At 37.9% G+C, this 23,694-nt stretch overlaps 1 protein-coding gene across 1 annotated transcript in view; it reads right to left on the reverse strand.

Moving 5' to 3' along the window:
- rxfp2a (relaxin family peptide receptor 2a) overlaps positions 1 to 23,694 on the reverse strand; it is a 43,665-nt gene that overhangs the window by 13,942 nt on the left and 6,029 nt on the right. The window contains exons 3-11 of the mRNA XM_031729131.2: positions 19,539 to 19,682; positions 12,263 to 12,346; positions 11,770 to 11,875; positions 9,499 to 9,570; positions 8,978 to 9,049; positions 8,398 to 8,469; positions 7,803 to 7,874; positions 1,530 to 1,604; positions 1,101 to 1,172 (exon numbers count right to left, since the gene is read on the reverse strand). Of these exons, the coding sequence (XP_031584991.2) occupies positions 1,101 to 1,172; positions 1,530 to 1,604; positions 7,803 to 7,874; positions 8,398 to 8,469; positions 8,978 to 9,049; positions 9,499 to 9,570; positions 11,770 to 11,875; positions 12,263 to 12,346; positions 19,539 to 19,682 (769 nt within the window). The remainder of the gene's footprint in view (positions 1 to 1,100; positions 1,173 to 1,529; positions 1,605 to 7,802; positions 7,875 to 8,397; positions 8,470 to 8,977; positions 9,050 to 9,498; positions 9,571 to 11,769; positions 11,876 to 12,262; positions 12,347 to 19,538; positions 19,683 to 23,694) is intronic.

Below are 23,694 nucleotides of genomic sequence, written 5' to 3' on the forward strand. Positions count from 1 at the left end.
AGGCTGTGGTTTTTAAACAATGCTCAACTGGTCTGAAGGGATACAAAGTGTGCCAAGAAAATATCCTCCACACTATTCCACCACTAAAACCGAGCTTTGACACAAGGCAGGATGGATCCATGCTTTCATGTTGTTAACGCCAAATGCTACCATCCAGATGCTGCAAAAGCAATCGTGACTCATGAGACCAGACAACATCTTTACAGTCTTCTTTGGGCATCCCAAAAAATTTATTCTGTTCATCTGGACGTAGAGTTTTCAGTTGGAGGAACGTTTTGTCGCTCATTCAAGCAACTTCTTCAGTCTCGTCAGTCTTTGAATGAATGACAAAATGTTTCTCCCACTGAAAACGTTACGTCCAGATGAACAGAATCAACTTTATGGGATTTCCTTACCTGGATGATTGAGCATGCATCAAGACCTTCTATTGGACAGTTTTAGTGAGCCTGTGTAAATTGTAGCCTCAGTTTCTTGTAACTGACAGGAGTGACACCTGCTGTAGCCCATCTGCTTCAAATTTGACATGTCATGTGTCCAGAAATGCTCTTCTGTGTACCTTGGTTGTAAGTGATTAAGTGATTATTTGGGTTACAGTTACTTTCATATCAGCTTGAAGCAGTCTGATCATTCTCCTCTTATCTCTGACATCACCCAGAGAACCGCTGGTCATTGGGTATTTCTTCTTTTTTGGACCATTCTCTGTAAAAACGAGAGATGGTTGTGTTGGAAAATCCCAGTAGATCAGCAGTTTCTGAAATACTCACACCAACTCATGTGGCACCAGCAACCATACCACATTCAGAGTCACTTAAATCACTCTTCTTTCCCATTTAGATGCCTAGTTTGAATTTCAGCAGGTCGTCTCGACCATATCTTCATGCCTAAATGCACAGAGTTACTGCCGATTAGATATTCGTGTTAATGAGCAGTTAATAAGTGTACCTAACAAAGTAGCTGCTGAGTATATATGCAGCATCTGAAGATCAAAAAACACCTTCTTTACCTTATCTTTTGGAAAACCTTCTGTGTGGTGTGCAGATTTCTTTAAACACTGAGCTTTCAGCATTCTTAATGCATTTTTAATAAAGCAGGATACTCACAAAACTTCAAGCTTGCTGCATGTCTTTAAGATAGAGTAGTTAAGAGTTTGAATCTGGTTTCCCTCAAGATCCCTAAGAGTAGTGAAAACAGGAGGAGAGGGAAAAAAATACATTTACTAAACATACAAATATAAAGGTGTAATTTTCATAGGTTTTTTGGTAAAAGTTATGAAAGAAAAATTAAATGGGATATTTGTCTTTCACTTAATCTGCTAAAAAATAATAATAAAGCAAATCTGAGCAGCCCCAGAGATATCGGCTGACTCAAACTGTCATGCAACTCAGTATCACCTCTATAATACCAGTCTAATTTGTTATTTATATATGCAAACAAGGACAAACACTCATCAGCATAACTGCTACACTTTTTAGTGCACGAACATCACATGCACTACACACCTGCATGCACACAAGTACACTCTCACTCACAGCCAGTCCAAGGCAGGCATGTGTTGACAGAAGCTTGGATGAGGAAGCTGCTGCAGTGAAGTGTTCACCATGGACCTGAAGGGGGGAGGAAGACATTTAATCGCAAAACTAAATAGGACTGAACAGAGTTGTAGAGTGACTACTAAACAGATGTAGGGCTTAATCTGTGACTTTTAAGAGCCAAAATACTCCTGGACTTCTTGTCATGAACATATAAATGTGCTGATCCTCAGAGAGTAGGATCGGGGTTAGGTCAAGCAAAAGTGAGTCAAAAGTCAGACAACAGGAAGCAGCGACATGTTTTTAGTGGTATATATTTTATTTTCAATACCGAACTGTCATAAAACACATAAGTACATATAGAAATAATAATCTTTTCCTATTTCTTTTTATAGCATACACAAAACATAAATGAGACAGAATACCTAAATACATGAATACCCCCACTCCCTCCCAATAATGAAAAAATAAATATTTTGCAGAGAAAATGAGTTGACCCATCAAAAAAAAACAAAAAAACAAACAAAACCCATACAAAAAAATAAAAAAATAAAATAAAAATAATAATAATAAAAAAAATCAACAATAAAATATTAATGCATTTCCTTATAGTTTAATATTAACATTAACATCTGCTAGCCTCCTAAAATAAGGTCTTAACATTAATCAATATTGATATAAATCTTATCCAACAATAGTAACAATATTTGTGTTAATGATTACTTGCTCCTCGTCGAAACCAATTAATAATGCTGGAATATCTTTAAATAGAGTATTTTTATAAGGTAGATCAGCCACTGCCAGGAATAGCAGAAAAATTTGTACCATCATCATATGGTGGATTACAGAGAGATTTCTCGTGCTGGTACCTTTTCTAAGTATTTAAGTAATGGTTTCCAGTACGTAAAAAATCTATCCGATGAGCCTCTGATGGAGAATTTTATCTCCTCCAATTTTAAGAGTCCTAAGATATCCTGTACCCAGACTTTAATTAATGGTGGCTGAGATGATTTCCACAACAACAAAATTCTTTTTCTAGCAATGAGAGAAGCAAAAGGCAATAAGGTTATTTTGAATAGCTGTAGTTTGAAGGTTATTTGGTGGTTTGCCAAATATAGCGATATGTGGAGTCGGAGTCAATTTTATATTCAATATATCCGAGATTATTTTGAAGAATTGATGCCAAAATTCAGATAGCCTAGGACACGCCCAGAACATATGGGTAAGATTGCAAGGTATCTGTGAGCATCTGTTACACTTATCATCAAATTTATCTGGGTATAATTTTGACAATTTTTCTTTACTGTAATGTAATCTGTGGAAAACTTTAAATTGTATTAATGAAAGTCTGGCACAACTAGAAGATGAGTTAATGGCCCTTACCGCTCCCTCCCAGAACAACTCAGAAAAACTCGTATGAAGTTCTGACTCCCATTTCATCTTGGTCCTGTATAAAAGAGATTCACTAGGTGAAGAAGTTAGTTTATAAAGGTAAGAAATATGACCCTTTACCAAAGTTTTGGCTCTGAGAACCAAATCTATTCCACTGGAAGTTGGGATTTGTGGGAATAAAGTTGAACATTTCTTTGCAGTTTCGCAACTGGAAGTACCGAAACAAATCAGATTTATTAAAATTAAAGCGAGTAACTAGTTCATTAAAACTTGCAAAAACATCATTTACGTATAAGTCACCTAGAGTACCAAGTCCTTTATGTTCTAAAACAGAGAATCTTAAGTCCATCTTTGCTGGCACAAATAAGTGATTGTTGCAGATCGGGGTTGCAAGAGGGAGGGTAAGCCAACCAAAGTGGCGTCTTATTTGTGACCAAATTTTTAATGTTTCAGTGACAACTGGGTTGGAAGCCCGGCTTAGTAGGGATGATTGTGAGGTATCACATGCTAAAGCACGTAACGACGAGGAACAGGAGGCCGCTTCACTCTGGCACCAATTAGTATGGGGAGACGTACACCACAATAATATATTATACATATTAGATGCCCAATAATACCCAATTAAATTAGGCAGTCCTAATCCTCCAGCTGATCTATCCCTATAAAGAAGCGAGCGACTAGCCCTTGGACGTTTACCGGCCCAAATAAATGATGATATAGCGTCATTTATAGTTCTGAAAAATGATTTAGGCAGATAAATAGGCAAACTTTGAAATACATATAGATATCTAGGTAATACATTCATTTTAATAATTTGGATCCTGCCAGCTAAAGACAGCGGTAGGTAGTTCCATCTTTGAAGATCAGACTTAACTTTCATTGTAAGTAAAGTAATATTCTGTTCCCGCATTAATCTCAGAGATCGTGAAATTGCAATTCCGAGATATTTAAACCCCAAATTAGCCATTTTAAAGGGTATAGTTGATGTAGGTATGTCCGCAGCCATTTGATTAACTGGAAAGTATTCGCTTTTGGAGATGTTGAGCTTATATCCCGATAAATGTCCGAAAGAATCTAATACTGATAAAATGTGTGGGATATTTAGTAGAGGATCATTCACATAAAGAAGCAAATCATCTGCATAGAGCAACACTTTATGTTTTATACCCCATCTATCAATCCCTCCTAATCCTTTCACCATTTTTAAAGCTACTGAGAGTGGTTCAATCACTAATGCAAATAATAACGGGGAGAGTGGGCACCCCTGTCTTGTCCCCCGAAAAAGTGGAAATGGAGTGGAACATTGATTATTTGTACAGACAGAGGCGCAAGGAGAGGAGTAGAGTAATTTGACCCATGAAACAAAATTATTAGCGACATTGTTTGCATGGGAAACTGTTCACATGTCATATACTTGACACATATGACTTTATTATCTTTGTTTATGTAGAGGCTGTTATTTCGCCAGCAAGGCAGGCTGTAAATTCTGAAAAAAAGTTAGTGTATACACAACATTATCACACATTTTATATGACTTGAAGATTTTATGCGATGTTATTAAATTTTGTCCCAGGAACTTTTAAATACATTTTGAAAGGTAAGTATAATTGCATGTACAAAAGAATGTCCGCCCATGAACCTTTCAAAATAAAGTTACAGGTACATCTTTGCTGAGAAACTCAGAAATTCTGAGTATTTTTTTTCTCTCCATGAAATTGAAGCTTGATTTTTTTGCACTGACCTGTTTTATCCAAAAGCTCACAGTCTCTTGAGTTGTATCTTTTGTTCATATCACACAGGTGGATGTATTAGACTTATTAGAGGCTAATTAACTAAATGACCTTGCAGCCATTGTTCACCTGCTATAAAAACAAGGGGTTGAAAGTAGAGCATTTTCATCCATAGCATGGTCGGAGAGACCAAAATGCTACGACCTCAAAGAAGATACACATCAAGCTTCTGATTAGTGACAGAAAAGGTCTCTAGCAGATGAGCAGTGCTTCTAAATCACTTCTCGGAAAGGAAAACATGGCCAGATGCTTTGGATGGGCTTAGACATATCCGCATTTCACAGCGGATGACTGGAAAACTATTTTCTGATGAAACCAAGTTTGTGGTTTCTGCCAGTAATAGAAGTCTGAGATGTACAAGACAGAAAATGACATGGCAGCGCATAAAGCCCACACTGAAATGAGGTGGTAGGAATATTCAAGTGTAGGGAGATTTTGCCAGTTCTGGACTTGGACAGCTGTATCAAACTCACTTCCCTCTGACCAATGAGAAGCAGCGCTTCATTCCTCAAGAAATATGCTAGATCCATAAGTCCTTCCAAGGCAGGAATGACATATGCTTATAACTGCACTACCAAACAATAACAGAAGGGATGTACCAAACTGTTCACTGTAATTTTCTTTTTTCAAATCTCTGCTGATGCTGAGATGAACAAAAGAAAAAAAATCAGACATTGAGCCAACTACATAAATGGTAGCTGATGGGGCTTTTAACTATGTGGAGTAAAAAATATCACTATTTGCTTAAGAATTATGGCACAGGCAGACCTCAACTCTGAAACAGTTTCCATATCAAAACAATGTTTAATATTTTGAGTGGCAACACTTCAGCGGGCAGTAAGGACAAGGGACTCTGATTCCAAAGCTGAATGGGGAATCAAATGAGAGACATATGGTCATTCCCGTCTAACAATCCCACCGTGGAAGTGCAAACACTCTTTGAGGAGGCAGGCGGAGTGAGAACACTTATGTCTGAAACGTTAACATTAAAAGGGTTATTTCGTGAGACGGATACCTGTTGTGGATGGATTTAAGAAAACGTGTAGAGAATGAGTCAAGCAGAGACAGCTCAGGCTGACAGGTCTGAAGATGATTACATTTCCAAGAAATTGTATTGTGAGAACAAAATCACGTTTTCATGTCGTGGAAAGAGCAGCAGCTAGGGTTGATCTAGGCCAGGTCTATGAGTCAGAGTGGACAGAGGAGAAGAAACTAATCTCAAGGGAACAATGGGCGGAAAATAGGTAAACAGAGATGGAGCATTACCTAATGTAAATTAATCCAGTGCTTTAAGACCTGACCTCCTGAGACCCTGCGTCCTATGGTTACATTACATTTTGGCTTTTCTGCACCTTATACGTCATCCTGCTTAATAAAGTGTTTAATACTTTGTTGATATTAAGCCACTGTCCCCATAAGATGACTTAATATCTGTTAAAATATGATGATTTTTTTTTTTACATTATCTGATCTAACTAATCCCAAACAGCTGGGAGAAATTAAAAATCCTTCCCAAACGAGAGCTCAGGTTTCAGGTCTGGGTTAAATGGCTGGTTTCACAGCCTAAGCTCAAATTAAACCAGGCCTCAATGTGGATTAGTTAACCTACTATCAGCTGTCCTAAATTCAGCTGAGTTAATCAGAAGTGTGTCATGGCCCTGGATATTGGACTCAGTTCTTAGTTTGGTTATAGCGTATATTTTGTTTTGTTCTTAAGTCTCGTTTTGGTTTGTATTAGAGGTTGTTTTTTTAATCTTTAAGTGTTTCATGTCAGGTTTATTTATTTGTCTGCATTTCTCTGTTTAGTTATTGTTTCTAACTTTCCATTTTGGTTGTGCAGTTATTTGTCCCGTGTCTTGTGTTTAGTTTTACTTCCTTCCTCTTGTCTTGCTGACTTGATTGTCTTCAAGCTGTGTCTTGTTTACCTTCTGCTTTCACTTACCCTGATGACCTTAGAGTATGCGTATGTGTATAAATAGACTCGTCTTTCCTTGAAGTCTTTCTCACGGTGTCTGTTGAATCATCGCTGTGTGTCTCTGCTCATTTGAAGAATTTGGATTGCATTTTTTTCCCAATGTGCCCTGCCACCACCTTCAATAAAAAGTTTGCTTTTTGTTCGATGATTTTATCTCCCGAGTCTGCATTTAGATCCTTGAACCAGCATTATGTGACAAAATCAATGCCTGCTGTAAGACATTCATAAAAACCCAAAATAAAAGATGAAACATCATCGTCGGTACAAGTCTTGAGAGAAACCAGTGGCAGAGGCAAACATTCAAAAATATTTCAGTGAGTATGAAAAAATAAAAGGATAACAAAACAAATTCTGTTAATCCATGAAATTGTTGTCGATAATCATAAACATGTAACTGCTACCGAGTAAAATAAAAAGAGAGGCTGAATCCACTTTGCTGTGATTTCAGTGGAAATGTAACTACAAGAACAATAGTTATCTCATATTTCTTATATTCATATATTCATAACATCAGTTATTTTGAAAGTTCTCTACTCTTAGAGACAAACCTTGTTCTGTATCAGTTAAAACCAGGCCGATTTTTGACTAATGAATAAAATGAGTGGGTGTAGAAACCAACCATATGGAATATATTACACCAATATCAAAATGAAAGATTCCAGATGACGAAAACCTCAAAGTGATCTGAGGTGCACTGGAATTAGCGGCTTCATTTTGGTCCTTACAGGCCTCCGTACTGGATACTAACTCCCTCATAAGCAACAGTAATATGAAGTTGAACATGCATTAAACTTAATTCTTAAAATGAATCCTAGATTTACTCTCACCTTTCCTCTTGCAATTAGCCTGCATTGTAGCATATTTAAAGATAAGTCAAGTTCAGTGCAATGCACGATATTACTTTTGTAAGATGATAAACACTTTAAAGTATAAAAACACTTTTTTTTTTTTTTTTACATGTGCTACAAAATAAGGTTTATTTTCCTACTGAGTGCTTTAGGTTTGCAAGAGTTTAAGACTTTTGATTTTGCAAGTGAAGACCTCAGAGTAGACCTAGCCTAGAAACAAATCCAAGTCAAAATTATTACATAATATTAAAAGAAAAATGCAACTCACAAATACATGAGAGACTGGAGCCCAGTGAAGGTGTCCTGGGACAAGCTGCTTAGCGGGTTATGGTCCAACATCCTGACACACAAAACAAGATTACCCAGTTTGACTGCTTAATCGCATTAAATAAATCACTGGTGATTACGATTTCTTTAGATAAGTGTTACAAATTGGACCCAATATGATTTTTAAACAAATGTGTTTTGCAGTATTTCACAATAGCAGCATACAACATTAGCTCTTGTGTTTTACAGAAGAATTTAGAAAAAGGAAAAGAACTACTTGAGTCAAGTAAGATTTCAAGGAGAGAAAAAAGCTCAATCCACACATCTGTGCACCGTTTAAACTTGTTATTTTTGCCCCGCTTCCACTTCTCCACTCTGCTGCTTAAATAAATAATTTTATATCCATCTAGTGGATTTGTTTCCAACCTATGGATGAAATGGACAACTTTTGCATCTCAACCTTTAAAATTAAAAGCAAAATTAACAGAACGTTACAATCTTTGGATAACGTTTTTTAACACAGTCTCCTTGCTACCATGTAGTCATATATTTGTGACTATTGAAAGTGCACATCCGTATGCTTTTGAGTTACTTACAGCCACTCCAATTGATTTAGATCCCTGAACACACCAGGACTGAGGAAGGAGATTAAGTTCTCACTGAGAAACCTGAGAGAAAGCATGAAAAGCACAAGAAGTTTGGTCATAAAAAACACAACTATTATGACTACATTTGAAAGTAACAAAATACAGCAAAGGTATAATCATAGGACATACCCATAGCTTTGGGTATGATTTTTGGTCAGACAAAAATTGAAGTAATCTTTAGACAGTTTAAATAAATGATGGCATTTTTTCCACAGTTTTATTTGTTGACATTTCATACACTAAACACAGAAACAGAAATTCTGGCTTGCAAAAAGAAAAAAAAGCCACCTGGATTCTCTCTCTCTTTTTCTTTTTTCTTTTTTTTAATGCAACTGTGCAAACACAGTTTTGCTCATTCCCACAGACTCCACAGAAAAGCCTGGAGTCAAAACACAAATTACAACTGCTTTTCTCTATGTAAGAAATGAGTACCACTCAGGTTAAAAAAACGACTTGTAACACAAAAGAGAACTGAAGGAAAAACAAAATTAATACTCTTGCTTCAGGGGAAACGAGGCAGGATACTTACAACCTCTTTAGACTGTGCAGACCGCTGAATGCATGCTTAGATATGAAGTGGAGGCTGTTGTTCTGCAGAAACCTGAAAGCAGAACAGAATAAAAATAATAAATGCTCTTTTATTTCAAACTATGTTTGAGACAATAGGAAAACCAGAAAACTTTCATATGCTCTTATGTAAAATACTATTTTCAGCTGCTAGAGAAATATTATTGTTACACTTTATTACATGATTATTAAGAAATAACACAGAAAATGTCTCTTCTTGTCAATACACGAGTAGATGGAGCAGTCATCTACTGGAAAAACTGGATGCTCAGGTCCAGTATGTCACACTATAAGGCTGCTCTAACAAAAATCAATACACTCCTTGAGCCGTTGTCATTTCTGAGCTACTATTACAATAGATTCTACAGGAAGGATAAAATCAAATAAAAATGATTTGACATTTGCCGTTACTAAAAACTAAATTGCCCAGAAACAGACAGCGAAAAAACAAAAACACAAGGATGGCGGCATAAAAATACTCACAGTCTCTCCAGGGCAGAGTATTGTGAGAAAACAAAATCGGACAACACGCGGATCTCATTGCTCCTCAGGGACCTGTAACACAACCCATCAAATGCGGCTGTAAGAAAAACACAAACATACGTTTTGCACTAAGAGGAAAAAATGGAGAGAAAGCGACGAAAGGTCTGACACATTATGTGCAATAAACCATCACACAAACTACAACCAAGCTCTCTGAGTATTTTTGCACTTTAATAGCTACAGTAATAATACTACAAATTAAAAACATCTGTTTAAATGCATCTGAAAAGGTTACAATAAGGACAACATAAGGTTACAAAGGACCTAATTCTGTCAGTGCTAAAACCTATGAGATTTAAACACACACGTGCACGCCTGCCACCACGCTCTCAAGAGGGAGTAAAGTCTGCGCAGCTGAGCCCAAAACTGTAATTTAAAACTCAGACAAATTATTAAAGCTTTGATAAAATTTTGTTGGGTTTTGTACTTTAAAGTGGACATGAGGCTAAATCACACCGCCACAGCAGGTTCAATCGCTAGTAGAGCAAAAGGGGAAAAAATAGCACACACTCATTCAGCTAAAATGCTGAATAAAGGACATGAAAGACAGCAGTGATATTCTTTAGACATTACAATGATACTTAATATTTAGAAACAAAATATTAAGAGAAAACATCAGCTGCCGCTCTTTAATATGGTCATAACAGGCTCAGATTCATGTGGGAATTCCTCAAGTAACACTTACAAAGCCTAAATAAACATAGAAAAGGAGCCCATTAAAAAGAATTCCAAGAAACACAACCGGCCTATAAAATGCCATGTGAGTGCTTAATAACAGCTGGAGTTCGATAACTGTACTCTCGACTGTGTTTGCTCAATAAATCAAAGATTAGGCTGAAGGTTTTATTTTGTCAGCTTCATGAAGAGACTGAAAGTAGAGTCCTGTCAAAAGCTGAGTTTCAAAGCTCGAGTTCCTGAGGAGGTATTCACAGGAAGTCAAAGCTCAGACACAGTTCTGACAATTATTCAGTTTGTCTGAATATTACAAAAATGAATTGCTTGTCACTTTTCTGTGTGTACATATTCAAAATTTAACATCTGACAAAGATAACCTGAATAAATAACAAAAATTTAGTTGTTTAAATAATTTCATTTGATGAGGGGGAAAGTTATCCAAACCTGCCTGACCCTGTGTAAAAAAGTAATTACCCTCTTGTTAAATCATGACTTAACTGTGATTAGCACATTTTATGGAACCCTGTGTTCAGCTTTACTAGGCACATCCAGGCCTGATTACTGCCAGACCTGTTGACTCAAGAAATCACTTGAATAAAACCTGTCTGACAAAGTGGAGTAGGATAAAACACCTCAACACATTATGTCACGATTTGATTATGCCTGTGACTGTAAAGAGCAGAAAAACTAGGAACCCTGGTACAGAAGCAGGAACCAAAACAACGACTCATCCAGGAGGTCACAAAAGAACAAAACATGAATGCAGGCCTACAAGGGATGTGAAAGAAGGAAGAAATTACTCACATCTAATTTCAAAAGAGACATCTCAATTAAATTTAATTGCCGAAGGTAACCCTGACAGCACCTGAATTTCATATTTCTCTTTCAAGACTAAGACTACCAATATAAGGTAGAATCAGTGACTGCGATTTTTAAAAAAAGGTAGCTGCAATTCACACAAGGCTCAGTATACCTTTTGTAATTAGTCTGCTGAAAATCATACCCTGTTTTTTCCCCCAGGATATTAAACTGTGCTTCAATATTTTAATATAGATCTAAAATATAAAGAAAAATCTTTTCAACTTTTCAGTCTCAACTTTTTAAACTTTTATCTTCAGTATTCAAATCAATGAATTATTGCATAAAAAGCATTTCAGCTGATGGAATGAGAAAAGCAAGACTAAAGAAATTATTTATATATATTTTTCTTTAGAGACACGCAGAGAAGAGCATGTTTGTCTCCATTTAGTCAGTATCCATGGGCTCTCCAAACCTGTAAACCTTTGTGGCTGTACCATGTGTGGTTGTGGGACTGTGACAGACAGAGAAACACCTTTGAGTGCTCAAAACCACCTCTTTTGTTGTTCTTGGCATATAGCTGTCTTCAAGGCCATATTTTGCCATGGTGACACACACACACAGACATGGGCTGTTGTTACCTGCCAGACCGTTAGAGCTTCTAATAACCTAACCTACAAAATAACAAACCACTTGAAGAGGACTCTGACAGAGTGCTTGGAGTCAAAAGACACTTACAGCCAGGTAACATTTGGCGAGAGCGACGGAACATCCTGCAGGCTGACCTCCACGCACTCAACATCCGTCTGTATGCAGTCACAGCTCTCTGGAAACTCCTGCAATACTACACACACACACACACACACACACATTGTTTTTTATTTAGAGGCTCATTGAAAATTATTAGTCGAATGAAAACATGGCATTTGTTTTTCTCCAGAGCCCAACACAGTTCTCCCTCAGCATCAACATAACAGTCAATTCTGTGAGTCGTGTGCTGTCGTATCCAGCTGTCAGAATTTGCTAATTGCTGTGCATTAATCTTTGGTGGGGCACCTTCTTCTTTTCTAGATCACACCATCTGCATTATTTGCTAGCTGATGTCAAAAACTGATCATATTTTCCTTCTTTGATCATTTGTATCATATCTCTCTGTGGTCTAGCTGGTGCTAGCTGGCACACACACACAAGGTACGTTTTAACGTGTATTAATGTACACACACACACTTACAACACTCATTGAGGAAGTACTGGTCCACAGGGTTAGTCTTCTGTAGTGTGCGGGCAAATAAATCTGCCCATCCGATGTTGTCCCCTGCCAAAGCAAAGAAAAAAGAGTTAAATGTACTTGACTGGATGGTAATGATAGTTTACCAAGGTTTTTCTGCACTGGCATCACCAGCACATGAGCATTATGGGTACTTTCAGCTGCTCCTTTCTTTTCAAATGAATCACCACGGTACATGGATCCACATGTTAGATTTGGCACAGATTATAATCGGATGCCATTCCCGATGCAACTCTCCCATTTTCCCTGGCTTGGGAACAGCGCTAGGAGTGCATTAGCTCGTGAACCCCTGACGCTGGGTTTGTCTACTCCCGGTCCCAAACCAGGAATCTGTTGCATGTTAGGCGTATGTGTTGACCCACCTCACCGTGAAGTCACCACCAGAGTATACGCATTATACTGTGTCAAACGACCTGACAGATCCTTGGGCCATTAAAAGCATTTTAAACGCATCCCTGATGCTATACTGGGAGCTGTAAGTGCACACAAATCAGAAACAGCTTTGACAAGTCAGTGCTGATGAGGAGCAGAAGTGATGGAGCAATATTTTCTGTTTTATGGGACTGAGCTACTTTTTGGAACTATTTTATCCCAGTTTTTTCACAAGATGAACTCTAAAGCCTCATGTACCATAGCTACATCTGTATAAAGCTACTAACAAAACAACTTATCTGTTATCAAGCTTCTCTTTAAGATACAAAATATGCCAATCATTATCTAAGTGCTGGGTAAAAATGTTCCAAGGAGACAGATTTCTTGTAATGTTTTTATTTTCTAATGGTCTTTCAAAGGACATTGTCTGCTTTTTCAATTGTTTTCAGTCCAGTCCTTGTACACGATGTCCTGATTCGAGATATTGAGAACCAAACCAAAATACCAGAGGCCCAGAAGGATGCAATTAAACAGATGAGTTTATTGAACACACGCGTGGGAAGAAGCACACAGCATCACATCTGTGGGGTTCTTCTCCCAAAATACACAGAGAAAGGTTTTTATAACGTCGGGGTTTGACGCCCCCTCTTGCGTTCTATAACATATTTTTGTATTTCTAAGAACATCATTTGCATCTTGTACAGTCAATAATCAATTCTTAGAACTAAAGTCAGACACAGAAGTTCCTCTTTCTAGCATCTTCTTTCCAAATATGGTGATGATCTCAGACCCTGGAGATCCCCGTAGACTTGTCCTCCTGTTGACCCATCTCCTATCATCTGTTGCTAAGCAAACTCAAATGCAACAGATTGCATAAGAAGCTGAATACGTTCAGGCCTTTACTCAAGCCTATTTCTAGATTATATGTACTATATGTGTTCTGTAAGCGTGTATGCAGTTTTAACTTTAATGCAACGTGTGTATACAATTATTATGGCTGCTCCTGTAATAAAAGGTTAATGTGAGGCCAACAGATTTTAATGAACATCTTAATGCAGTATCAATGCTGTAGATTATATCGTTAATGATGCAGGATATATTATAGCAGTAAAATAATTTCTTCAATTCCACAACGACCATTTTAAGAGAAATGTTAAATCATTCAATCATAAAAAAAGCACCTAACTCAAGGGATGAACCACTGCTGTGTCTACAGGTAACATAGAACCTAGCACAAAAAGCTTGAATTGGATCTTCAGGTAATTTCTAACTAGAAGCCAGTCACAATGTGCATGAAACTCATTTGAGCCTAGTGTAAATAACGGGGAACAAAAACACAGAAATCTTGGTGCAATCATTACCAAGGATTATCTCATGAAAAGGAGATGAAAAAGAGATTCGTAGTACTCTGGTCATGGGGCAGAATGATCTGGAACTGGTGCAGATGTCCTTATGTTGTAGTTGCAGTCCTTTTTCAGTAATTACAGAAGAGGAACGAACAAAAAAAAGGGATAAACATTTTTTAACTGGCAGGTAATTCTTGAAGGTATTCTGAAACTATCTGTAAAACAAACTGAGTGCAGGATAAACTGGTTAGCTTTATGATGTCCTTCAACAAAGTACTTACTTTCTTTCTTTGAGTACATTTCAGAGCTGATTGAACTTGTATAAAGTAAAGAAGTAAAAGCACTTCAGTTCACTTCAGTACTTTTTCACTTCTACTTAAATAAATATACTTTTGTGCAAATTACACAAGAGCTGGACTGAAAATTAGGGATGCAACGATACCAATTTTTTCAAACCGATCCGATACCGATACTTAGATCTGAGTACTTGCCGATACCGAGTACAAAATCCGATACTTCTACCACACACAAGTTAAACTTAACCAGTAGTAAAGAAACGACCCCAGACAACTCTTTAACACAAACCGAAACGTTTACTGAACATAAGGGCAGAGACAAATACTGTACAACACATCCCTTTTTAAACTCAAATGATATTCCAATTCCTTAACCAAATGAAATACACTGTATAAATGAAATAATTCCCTTTCAAATTATATTAAACAACCCAACTTATGTTATCACCTTTTGGTAAGTGACTCACTAATATACACTCCAAAACACGTTATATAACTCCACTAAACATACAATATTCACACATGGGCCCCACACACACATTTCACACTTGTTGCAGGCCTGTTTGCTGCTCACGCCGACGATGGAGAAAAATCCTCTTCTCCCCAGTAAGAGCACAAAAGTCTGACTTACAGTTCCGTTGCTCGGTAGGTCGCCGTTCACCAGTCCCACACTAAATCCACTCCCTGCGGACCCGATGCTGTCTCTGCTACAGCGCGTTAGCCCGTCACTGTCCAGCTCTCCGACAGTCCATAGCGGCTGCTGCCGTGGCGCAGCCAAGCAGTCCGGCTAGCCTTTAGCCTCGACGGTCTTAGCTGGAAACACAGATTTCACGGTGGTGCTACCGTTGAAACAAAAAAGTCACTTCACCCACACTCTGTTGCGAAGCTCCCACACGTTAGCTTTCTAGTCACACACTCTTTTGTGCTAGTTAACCTCAGTAAAACTAGCGGAGTCTCTCACTTTGGCTCAGCTAACCTCGTGCATCTCTCCATGCCGTTCTCTTCTCCTCCTCCATTGCAACAGATACACAGGTCCCGTTATATGCTACCTTCACGGGCCTCCAGAAAATTAGAACTCTGAACAATATTTTAACTCCTTCAGAGTTACATACCATACAATAATACTTTTATGATTAACATAACAGTTTGATTGCTCTAATTAATTACCTGTATTTACCTTGTGACATATTACAGGGCAAATTAAATTCAGGGTACAGTTACATCACATAACTGTGAACACCTTATGTTACCGTGGCGTTCAAGTCCATGGGAATTATGAGTATCTACTCCCAAATTCCCATCCGGCTACATTAGTATCGGTTCATGGTATCGGTTAACTTTTACGAGTGCGAGTACGCCGCGCATTTTACAGTATCGGCCCCGATACCCGATACCAGTATCGGTATCGGTGCATCCCTACTGAAAATCAGTGGGAACAGGTCTTATGGAGTGATGAATAAGAATTTGATATCTTTAATTGGTCTTGTGTATGGAGGAGGTCAGGAGAGACATACAACTCCTGTCAAAATTGATGGAATTCACAGAGTATCATCAGTACCATCAGATTCTGATCCAGCCTGAATACCAACTAGTCTGTGTCAAGTGTCTGATTGGCAGTAGCTTCACTTTTGAGCATGATAATGGTAAAAACGCACCATGGAGCACGATTCCTGAAAAAATTACAACAGAGCTTGTCTAAGAGAGTTCAGGCTGTGTTGAAGAACAAAGGTGTTCATACCAAATATTCACTTCCAAGCTTGTTAACATTGTACAGACTCTATTTTTGGCTTATATACTGTACTTTTGCTCTTCCAATTTTCCTAGGAAAATTAAACAAAAGAAGATTGATAAAAAAAAGAAGTGCACAGAGTGAACCTCTTTACTGCAGTGCTTGTCATCATTATGGCAGTGTTGCATAGCGTGGTGGTGAGGCAGATGACGAGAATGGAGAAGTAATATAACACAGAGTGGGTTTCTGATAACTAGCATGCCCTCGCAGACAGACTGAAACTAATTTGCACTCCTTCTTGACCTGGGTGATGAGAAAAGTATGCTCAAATAGGGCTTAAATGATTAACGCTTAAAAAACCCAAATACTAACGCATGTTTACCGTGGGACTAATGCTATAATGAGCATCCCAGGGAGTGTTTACGAAATAGTTACAAACACATTGGCATTTTAATTGACAATGACTGATGAATATTTGCATGGCGTAACGACTCTCGACTGTTAATTAAAAGAAACAGATTATTCTCGGATGTTATGGTAACATTTATAGTATTCTTTTACACAATAGATGTAATATCCAACAGATGATGAGCCTGGTCTTGAATGGTAATTTGAAACAGATTGGTTCTCTAAAACTGGCAAAACAGGATGTTTCTTTTGGAAAATTACACTTGGCTCTTGTGTACTTCAGTCTTTTTCTGATGCTTTGGAGATTATCAGGGTTACCGTCTTCGTGCCCATGCTCAGCCGGTTGATTCGCAGTTGCAGAAAGACTGTCACGAGAAGGTTGATCCAGTGGCTAATACTCCCAGGCCCAAGAGAGGTTGTAGGAAAGCGAGGCTCGATTGGGTCTGGAGTCCCACCGAAGAAAAGAAGGGTTCTTTTGTTTAAGGCGCATGTCACTCTTAATTATCGATGTATAACGAACAGAAGTTCCTTTACTGCTTCATTTATGACACTCAATGGCAGGGGGTAAGTGAAGGTCTGGGGAGGAATAGCTCTAGTGAATGAGAACTGAAATGCATGATGCTGGGCTGCGGCCACAGGCCCGAATAAAGGAGGTCAGGACCTGTTGCCATCCTCATGGACTCTGTTTCTGACAGTTTAGTCAGAAATATGCATATGAGTATCCCATCTGAGGTCATTTTGTGTGACTCTGGCATTGGTAGTCCTTGTCCTCCTCCCACAAAGGAGTACACAACAGACCTGTTGCTTGGTCGATGCCCTTCTAAGCTCTTCTTGTGTAACAGCTTTTCTCCGGATAAGTCATCCACACTCTCAAGACTTTGCTGCAAGACTACTTGAAAATGTTTCAGTGACAAGGACACATACAAAAAGCAAAGTTAGAGAAAAATCAGTCAGGAAGATGAAAAGAGAGAGCAATGGTTGATGGCCACCAAAAAATATGTCATTTTAATTTGTGCCAAAGCAGGTGAAATGGATTCACATTGGTTTCTTCTTCCTGGCAGGACAGATTGAATTGACTTTGCGTTATACCGTGATGATCAAGTGTTCCCTTTGTGTTTTTAAACAGTGAACATGTTATATTTTTATTTGGTAGTGTTTGCGTGCATGCCATGCTGTCTGTACCTCAAAATTTTGAAAGAATTCTGATAAACCTTTGCAGGGGTGTAGAGGGGAGTCATGTTAACAATTCATTAAGTTTTGGCTTACATCAACCAAGGTATTCAAGGTCAGCTTTATTGATTAAAAATTCACCAAAAGCTTATAACCTAGAAACTATTCTCAACAATAATATAGTATGAAGTTTTAAAATATTTCATATTTGATCACTGATTCTCCTTTTAGGGGCAATAGATTGATCTGAACCATATAAGGGTTTGCACTCTTGTAGTGCTTCTTCTTAGTGTTAAGAAGAAGCACTACAAGGTTCTCAGTGCAAACCCCAACCATATAAGGGTTTGCACTCTTGTGAGAGGTGCTTCTTCTTAACAAGTCCAGACGCTTTTTTGCCAACTCCTTTGAAGCAGTATTTACCTTAAAGGGAATCTGCCTGTTAAATATGACATCATTAGCCATTTCCAGGTCCAAAAGCCCCTTCAGTTCTCAAACAAACGCTACGGCATGACTGAGAGTTAAAAGCTGTCAAACTTCTTTCATCTTTAATAAAATGATCAGCATGTCTACCTAACCAGGTGTAACTATCAAGTTTAACATCCAGGCATCCATGAAAAACAGGATTGTGAAGTTTAACGGAGTTAGAAGTTAGTGGGGAGTTAGCTTGCTAGTTTTTATTTAAGATGATATACCATGTTCTGACTGAGAAAAATTAAAACATAGACTCTGCTTTCACTTCTGACATAAATGAAGAAGGAAAACTAAACAGCAGTGACATTTTTAGGTTCACTGAAGTTGGGCTAGCTAGCATATGATGCGCTAGCTACACAGCTATGGTTAGGATAATATAAACACATTAGCACAATGAAGCTGGAGTATAAATGCTAACTGTTTCCCATAGATTTTATTTCCAATAAAAGTTAGAGTCCCTGATAGGTGGAGACAAATGCAATCGCACGCCAGGAAGAAGATGTTGAAAACAGACCAAACTTCAGTCAGGTGAACATCTGAGCTACATCGACAGCACAGGGTTAGTCATTAATATACTGCTGCAGGTTTTAGATTACTCACTATGAAAAAGTCCTGATCCTCACATTCATATACTCATTCAAATCTTTGTTAGCCTCAAAGTGATTCTTTTCTGAACCATTCAAATATTTGGTGTCAGGCAAACTGTGAGCAGCTGTAGTTACATTGTTAGGTTTTAAAAACTAAGCTTTAAAATGCGCTGCAGATGAATAGGGGTAATAAAAACCCAGAGAGGACCATGGTGATCACTGACTATTTTAGACAGTTGTTTATGTTAAATAGAACAAGATCCAACGCATTAAAACACAAAACAGAAGACAATATCCTTAATGAACGCAGTGTAGTTTCGACCAGGAAGCGCGGATTGTACATGATCACTAAACAACCTGCTAGTCGTTAATGCTAGTATTGAATGCGGTATATATTATTTTTGTCCTTTGTTTTTAAACATACAAAAAATTAAGTAGGAGTAGTTAATGGACAACAGGTACTGATTTATAAATAACTAAACATGAATACCTTAAGCTTATTGTATAATATTATACTACAGGATATTTCTGACTAAGCAGGTCGTTCTCTTTCTCTTGCTAAAACTTTTAGTGTCACCTTGAAAGAAAGACAGATATGAAGTGAAATCACAGGTCAAAACCTGAATTGTCGACTCATTTAAGGTCAAATAAGGCCAAACTTTCATTTCATTAGGTCAATGTTTCATAAAATGCGAACTACAAACATCTAAAGTTTATTCAAAAATTCTAAAGTATATTTAAAAATAAGAAAATATAATAAAATAAACAACATACTATTCCCTTAAAAGTAAATACCGCCTTTGGTCATTTATAACCACTGTTACACTGGCTCACACTTACCACACTGTCTCTCATCAGCTCCATTGGGACAGTCTTTGTGTCCATTACACTGCAAAACTTGAGGGAGGCACTCACTCATGTTTCCACATGGGAATTGGCCAAGAGGGCATCTAACCCCTCCTTCCACCCCGCTGGTCTCCAGAGCTGAGAAAGAGAGAGGAAGAAGGTGCAAATCCATCCAGATAAGAATTAAAATACACAACAAAAAGGAAAATAATGCAAAAACACATTTAAAAGACATGAAAATTGGTTGATATTATTACACTGATCCCTGTGAGTTTGGAGAGATCAACTCGTGTAGCTCTAGGCAATAAAACCGTCAGGTGCAGACCAAAGTTACTCATAAAATCCATAAAGAATTCATCAATCTGAGGGTTTTCTGTGTATTTTTAAAAACAATTTCAAAAACACCCCTAATGAATCCATCAAAGGTATCATTAAATCTGTGACTAGACTGCTTTTTTTCTTTTGCATCTGTGTCCCACGCATAACGACTTATAAACCATCGTGTCTGATCAGAGAATTCATTTATTTTAAGGTCTTCCACAGTGAGTCAGACACATGACTCTTTAGTTAGCATGACGTACTTTAAAACAAACCAGAAAGAAATTCCTCATTATTTTTATTTATTTTTTGCCAGTTGTAAAGAAACATGAATTACTGAATGCAGACCTTTTCCTCACATAAAAACATCACAAAATGTTCCGTCTTTTACGTGTTTTTTTTTTTTTTTGTCCATTAGTTTTACCAGTAATCAAACCTAAATATACATTGGCTTTTTAGTGGTTTTTTCCATCTTCTGTCTTGAAGTATTTTTTTGTCAGAGGGGGTTATTAGCTGCAGATTTTTTGGCTGCACATTCTTGATGCTCTGTTGAGCTGAGATCTGGGGGCTGTGGAGGTCATTTGAGTAGAGTGAACTCATCGCCATGTTCAAGAAACCCGTCTGAGATGATTTGACATGGTGGGTTATCCTGCTGCCATCAGCCGATGGATACACATGAAGGGACAGCAACAACACTCAGGAGCTGTTGAGTTTAAACAATGCTCAGTTGGCACTGATGGGCCCAAAGTGTGCCAAGAAAATAACCATCAAACCATTATACCATCAGCAGCAGCCTGGAGCATGGATACACGCTTTCCTGTTGTTAATGCCAATTTCTGACCGTACATCTGAATGTTTCAGCAGAAATTGAGACTTATCATACTAGGAAACAGTTTTTGAGTCTCCTGTCCAATTTTGGTGAGCCCGTGCAAATTAGAGCCTAATTTCCTGTTCTTAGCCATGTAGTCCCTTTTTTCTTTTCAAAAATTCTTGGTTGTAACCAATTTGTATTACATTTGCTTTCCTATCAGCTCGCAGCAGTCTAGCCATTCTCCTCTGACCTCTGACATTTACAAAACCCCAGAGCACTGCCGCTCACTGGATTTTTTTTAACCCTCTTTTTTGGAACATCCTCTGTAAACCCTAGAGATGGTTGTGTGGGAAAATTCCAGCAGATCGGCCGTTTCTGAAATTCTCAGACCAACACGAACAACTGTGCCACATTCAAAGTCCCTTAAATCACCTTTACTCCAACATTCTGCTGCTCAGTTTGAGCTTCAGCAGTTTGTATTTATTTATTTTTTTCATACCAAAGAGGTATACTACAAACCAAGAGTGACAAATCCACAGGCTTTCTTAGCGTGAGCTGGTTCAGCAAACACAGAAATCTCTCTGGGCTATCCCAGCAACAGATATCAGCTTTTTCTGCATTTGTCACTTTGTCTCTTCTTCTACACAAAATAGATCAAGTGTTACCTGCTTTCATTAAGAGGAACAGAGATGGGGAAAATAAAGCAAGACAGCACTGCTGGGGCTTAACTTACCATTTATCATTACTTATTATCTGTTATTACCATTATTTAATCATGGCAGCTGCTCACTAGAGCCTCACAAGCTGTTTGCTTGATCATGATACCGAAGAAAAATATTAAGGTCGGAAACTCACTCTGTTAAAATGCTTAACCAATATTAACAGCAGGGCAGAAATGAATCAATCTGCAGAAACATGTAAAATAGATTTTATCTAATGAACAATGAGCCTGATGGTCTGTGGGCTTGTGAAACAATTACTGGGATTATTCAAACAGGCCAAAGTCTCATCTTGTTCATGCTGATGATAAACAGGAGTCAGAGTGCGGAGATAAAGCGTTAAAGCCCTAAAACCCAGAGTGTTCTTGTCTCCTAATGTAATTTCCAAACATAGCATTATTACCTCATAAAACATGTGCAGCATTTCAACCTTAAGATACATGATTTTATTGGCTGTTTTGGATGTAAAACACAGTCCTGAGAAACACATTTGGCTCCTTAAGCTGTTCAGTGCTCCAGTATGTACACACATTATACTAAAACGCTAAAGGAATATCAGTGAGAGCTGCTTTAGCATGAACTCTGTGTAAAAACAGACTCGTGAACATTTCAAAATATTATTTTTTGTTAATCAAAGCAGTTCTCTCAAAGTTTCAGCAATAAAACAGGCACATTTGTGACTCATCTTTCTCTCCTCAGAAACTCCCCATCAATTATCTACAATTTTGTATTGTTCTTGTCATATTCACTTCTCTATAGATGAACACAGTGGGAGTAAATAATAACCATCTACACTGTCATGGCACAGTGATCACAGATGTGAAGCGATCCGTGCCATGCATGAAAATGAACACGCTGAGTCATCGAGAGAGGGAAGCAGCGAGTTAGTCGGCCAAAGTGTTTCCGTCATCTGAAACATGAAAGGTAACCAAATAAAAGAAAACAAAAAGCAAACAACTGTATCATTTGCTGCTATTTGAAGTGGACAGGTGATTATGTCTAAGATAAGGTGGTAATAGAGCTCACAAACAGTTGGGATCTGCACGAATCCATTTGTAATCTTACGAGTTACGAAATTATTCTTGAAAACTGACAAGGTATTTTTATTTTTTATTTTTTGCTGATCCCTTATTTCTCAACGGGTCACCACAGCAGATGTATCTGCATGTTTGAATTGGCACTGAGTTTACACTCCTGAAGCAACTCTCCCATTTTTCTAGGCTTGAGCCCAGCACTAGGAGTTCTCTAAGTCATGACCCCTGAGGTTGGGTTTGTCTCTGTAAGTTTGTGTGCCTCAGTTTCAGTTTCTGTCTGTTGTCCTGTGCGCATCATGTTCTGTTTTGTGACATTAAGTGTATTGAGTTTAGCTGTGTGCCCATGTGTCTCCTCTTCCCCTAATCACCCGCCTCTGTATTTATTGTCTGAGTCTCCCTTTGTCCCTTGACAGAGCATTAGTTACCATCCCCTCCTAGTGTTTCTAGTTTCCCAGAGTTTGTTGCCTTTTATTAGAGATGGCACGATACCACTTTTTTTATGTACGATACCGATATCATAAATTTGGATATCTGCTGATACAGATATGAATCCGATATAGTGTATTTTATAATCAATACAACTGTTTATTTTAAAAAAAATCTTGCTGCATTTTGTATAACTTCATACTCAAGTTTAAATAAACAACAACACTAAAGCTATTCTGTTATTCCTGTATGCAAAAAATACACTGCACCCAAAATATTTCATAGTTCAGCAACACTGATCAATCTATTAAACTTAAACCTACACCATCCTCCCTATTCTGGTATTTTAAAGAGTACTTAGGGGAAATATTAAACAACCTAACTAATAGGGTTGCCAACTTCCAGCAAAAAAACATAGGGAACCACCCCCCACCCTCCACCTCACGATGCTTAATCGACGTAATCGACTTTGATTTCTGTGCATTTGTTTTACACATGCATTAAATTAATTATATTTCTACAATAATTAAATAGATTCAACATCTTTCTTCAACAGAATTGCAGACTGCACAAATGGTACCTTCCCAAAGGAAAAAAGTACTATAGCCTACTAACTATTAGACGTAATAGTTCCTATATACAATAATGGACTTCTATGCATTTTACATCACATGAAAACTTTGGTTGTAAGATTCAGATAATAATTTATTAAAAGCTACATATTTTAAATGAGAATAAGAAAGAAAAGTATTTATTTGTGCCCCCTTTCCCTGTTAATGCCCTATCGGCCCCCCTGGCTAAACTTTGCTAGACCCGCCCCTGCACAGTTACCAGCTGTCAGC

Source organism: Oreochromis aureus, linkage group 10, assembly GCF_013358895.1.
Source record: "Oreochromis aureus strain Israel breed Guangdong linkage group 10, ZZ_aureus, whole genome shotgun sequence".
Lineage (NCBI taxonomy): Eukaryota > Metazoa > Chordata > Actinopteri > Cichliformes > Cichlidae > Oreochromis > Oreochromis aureus.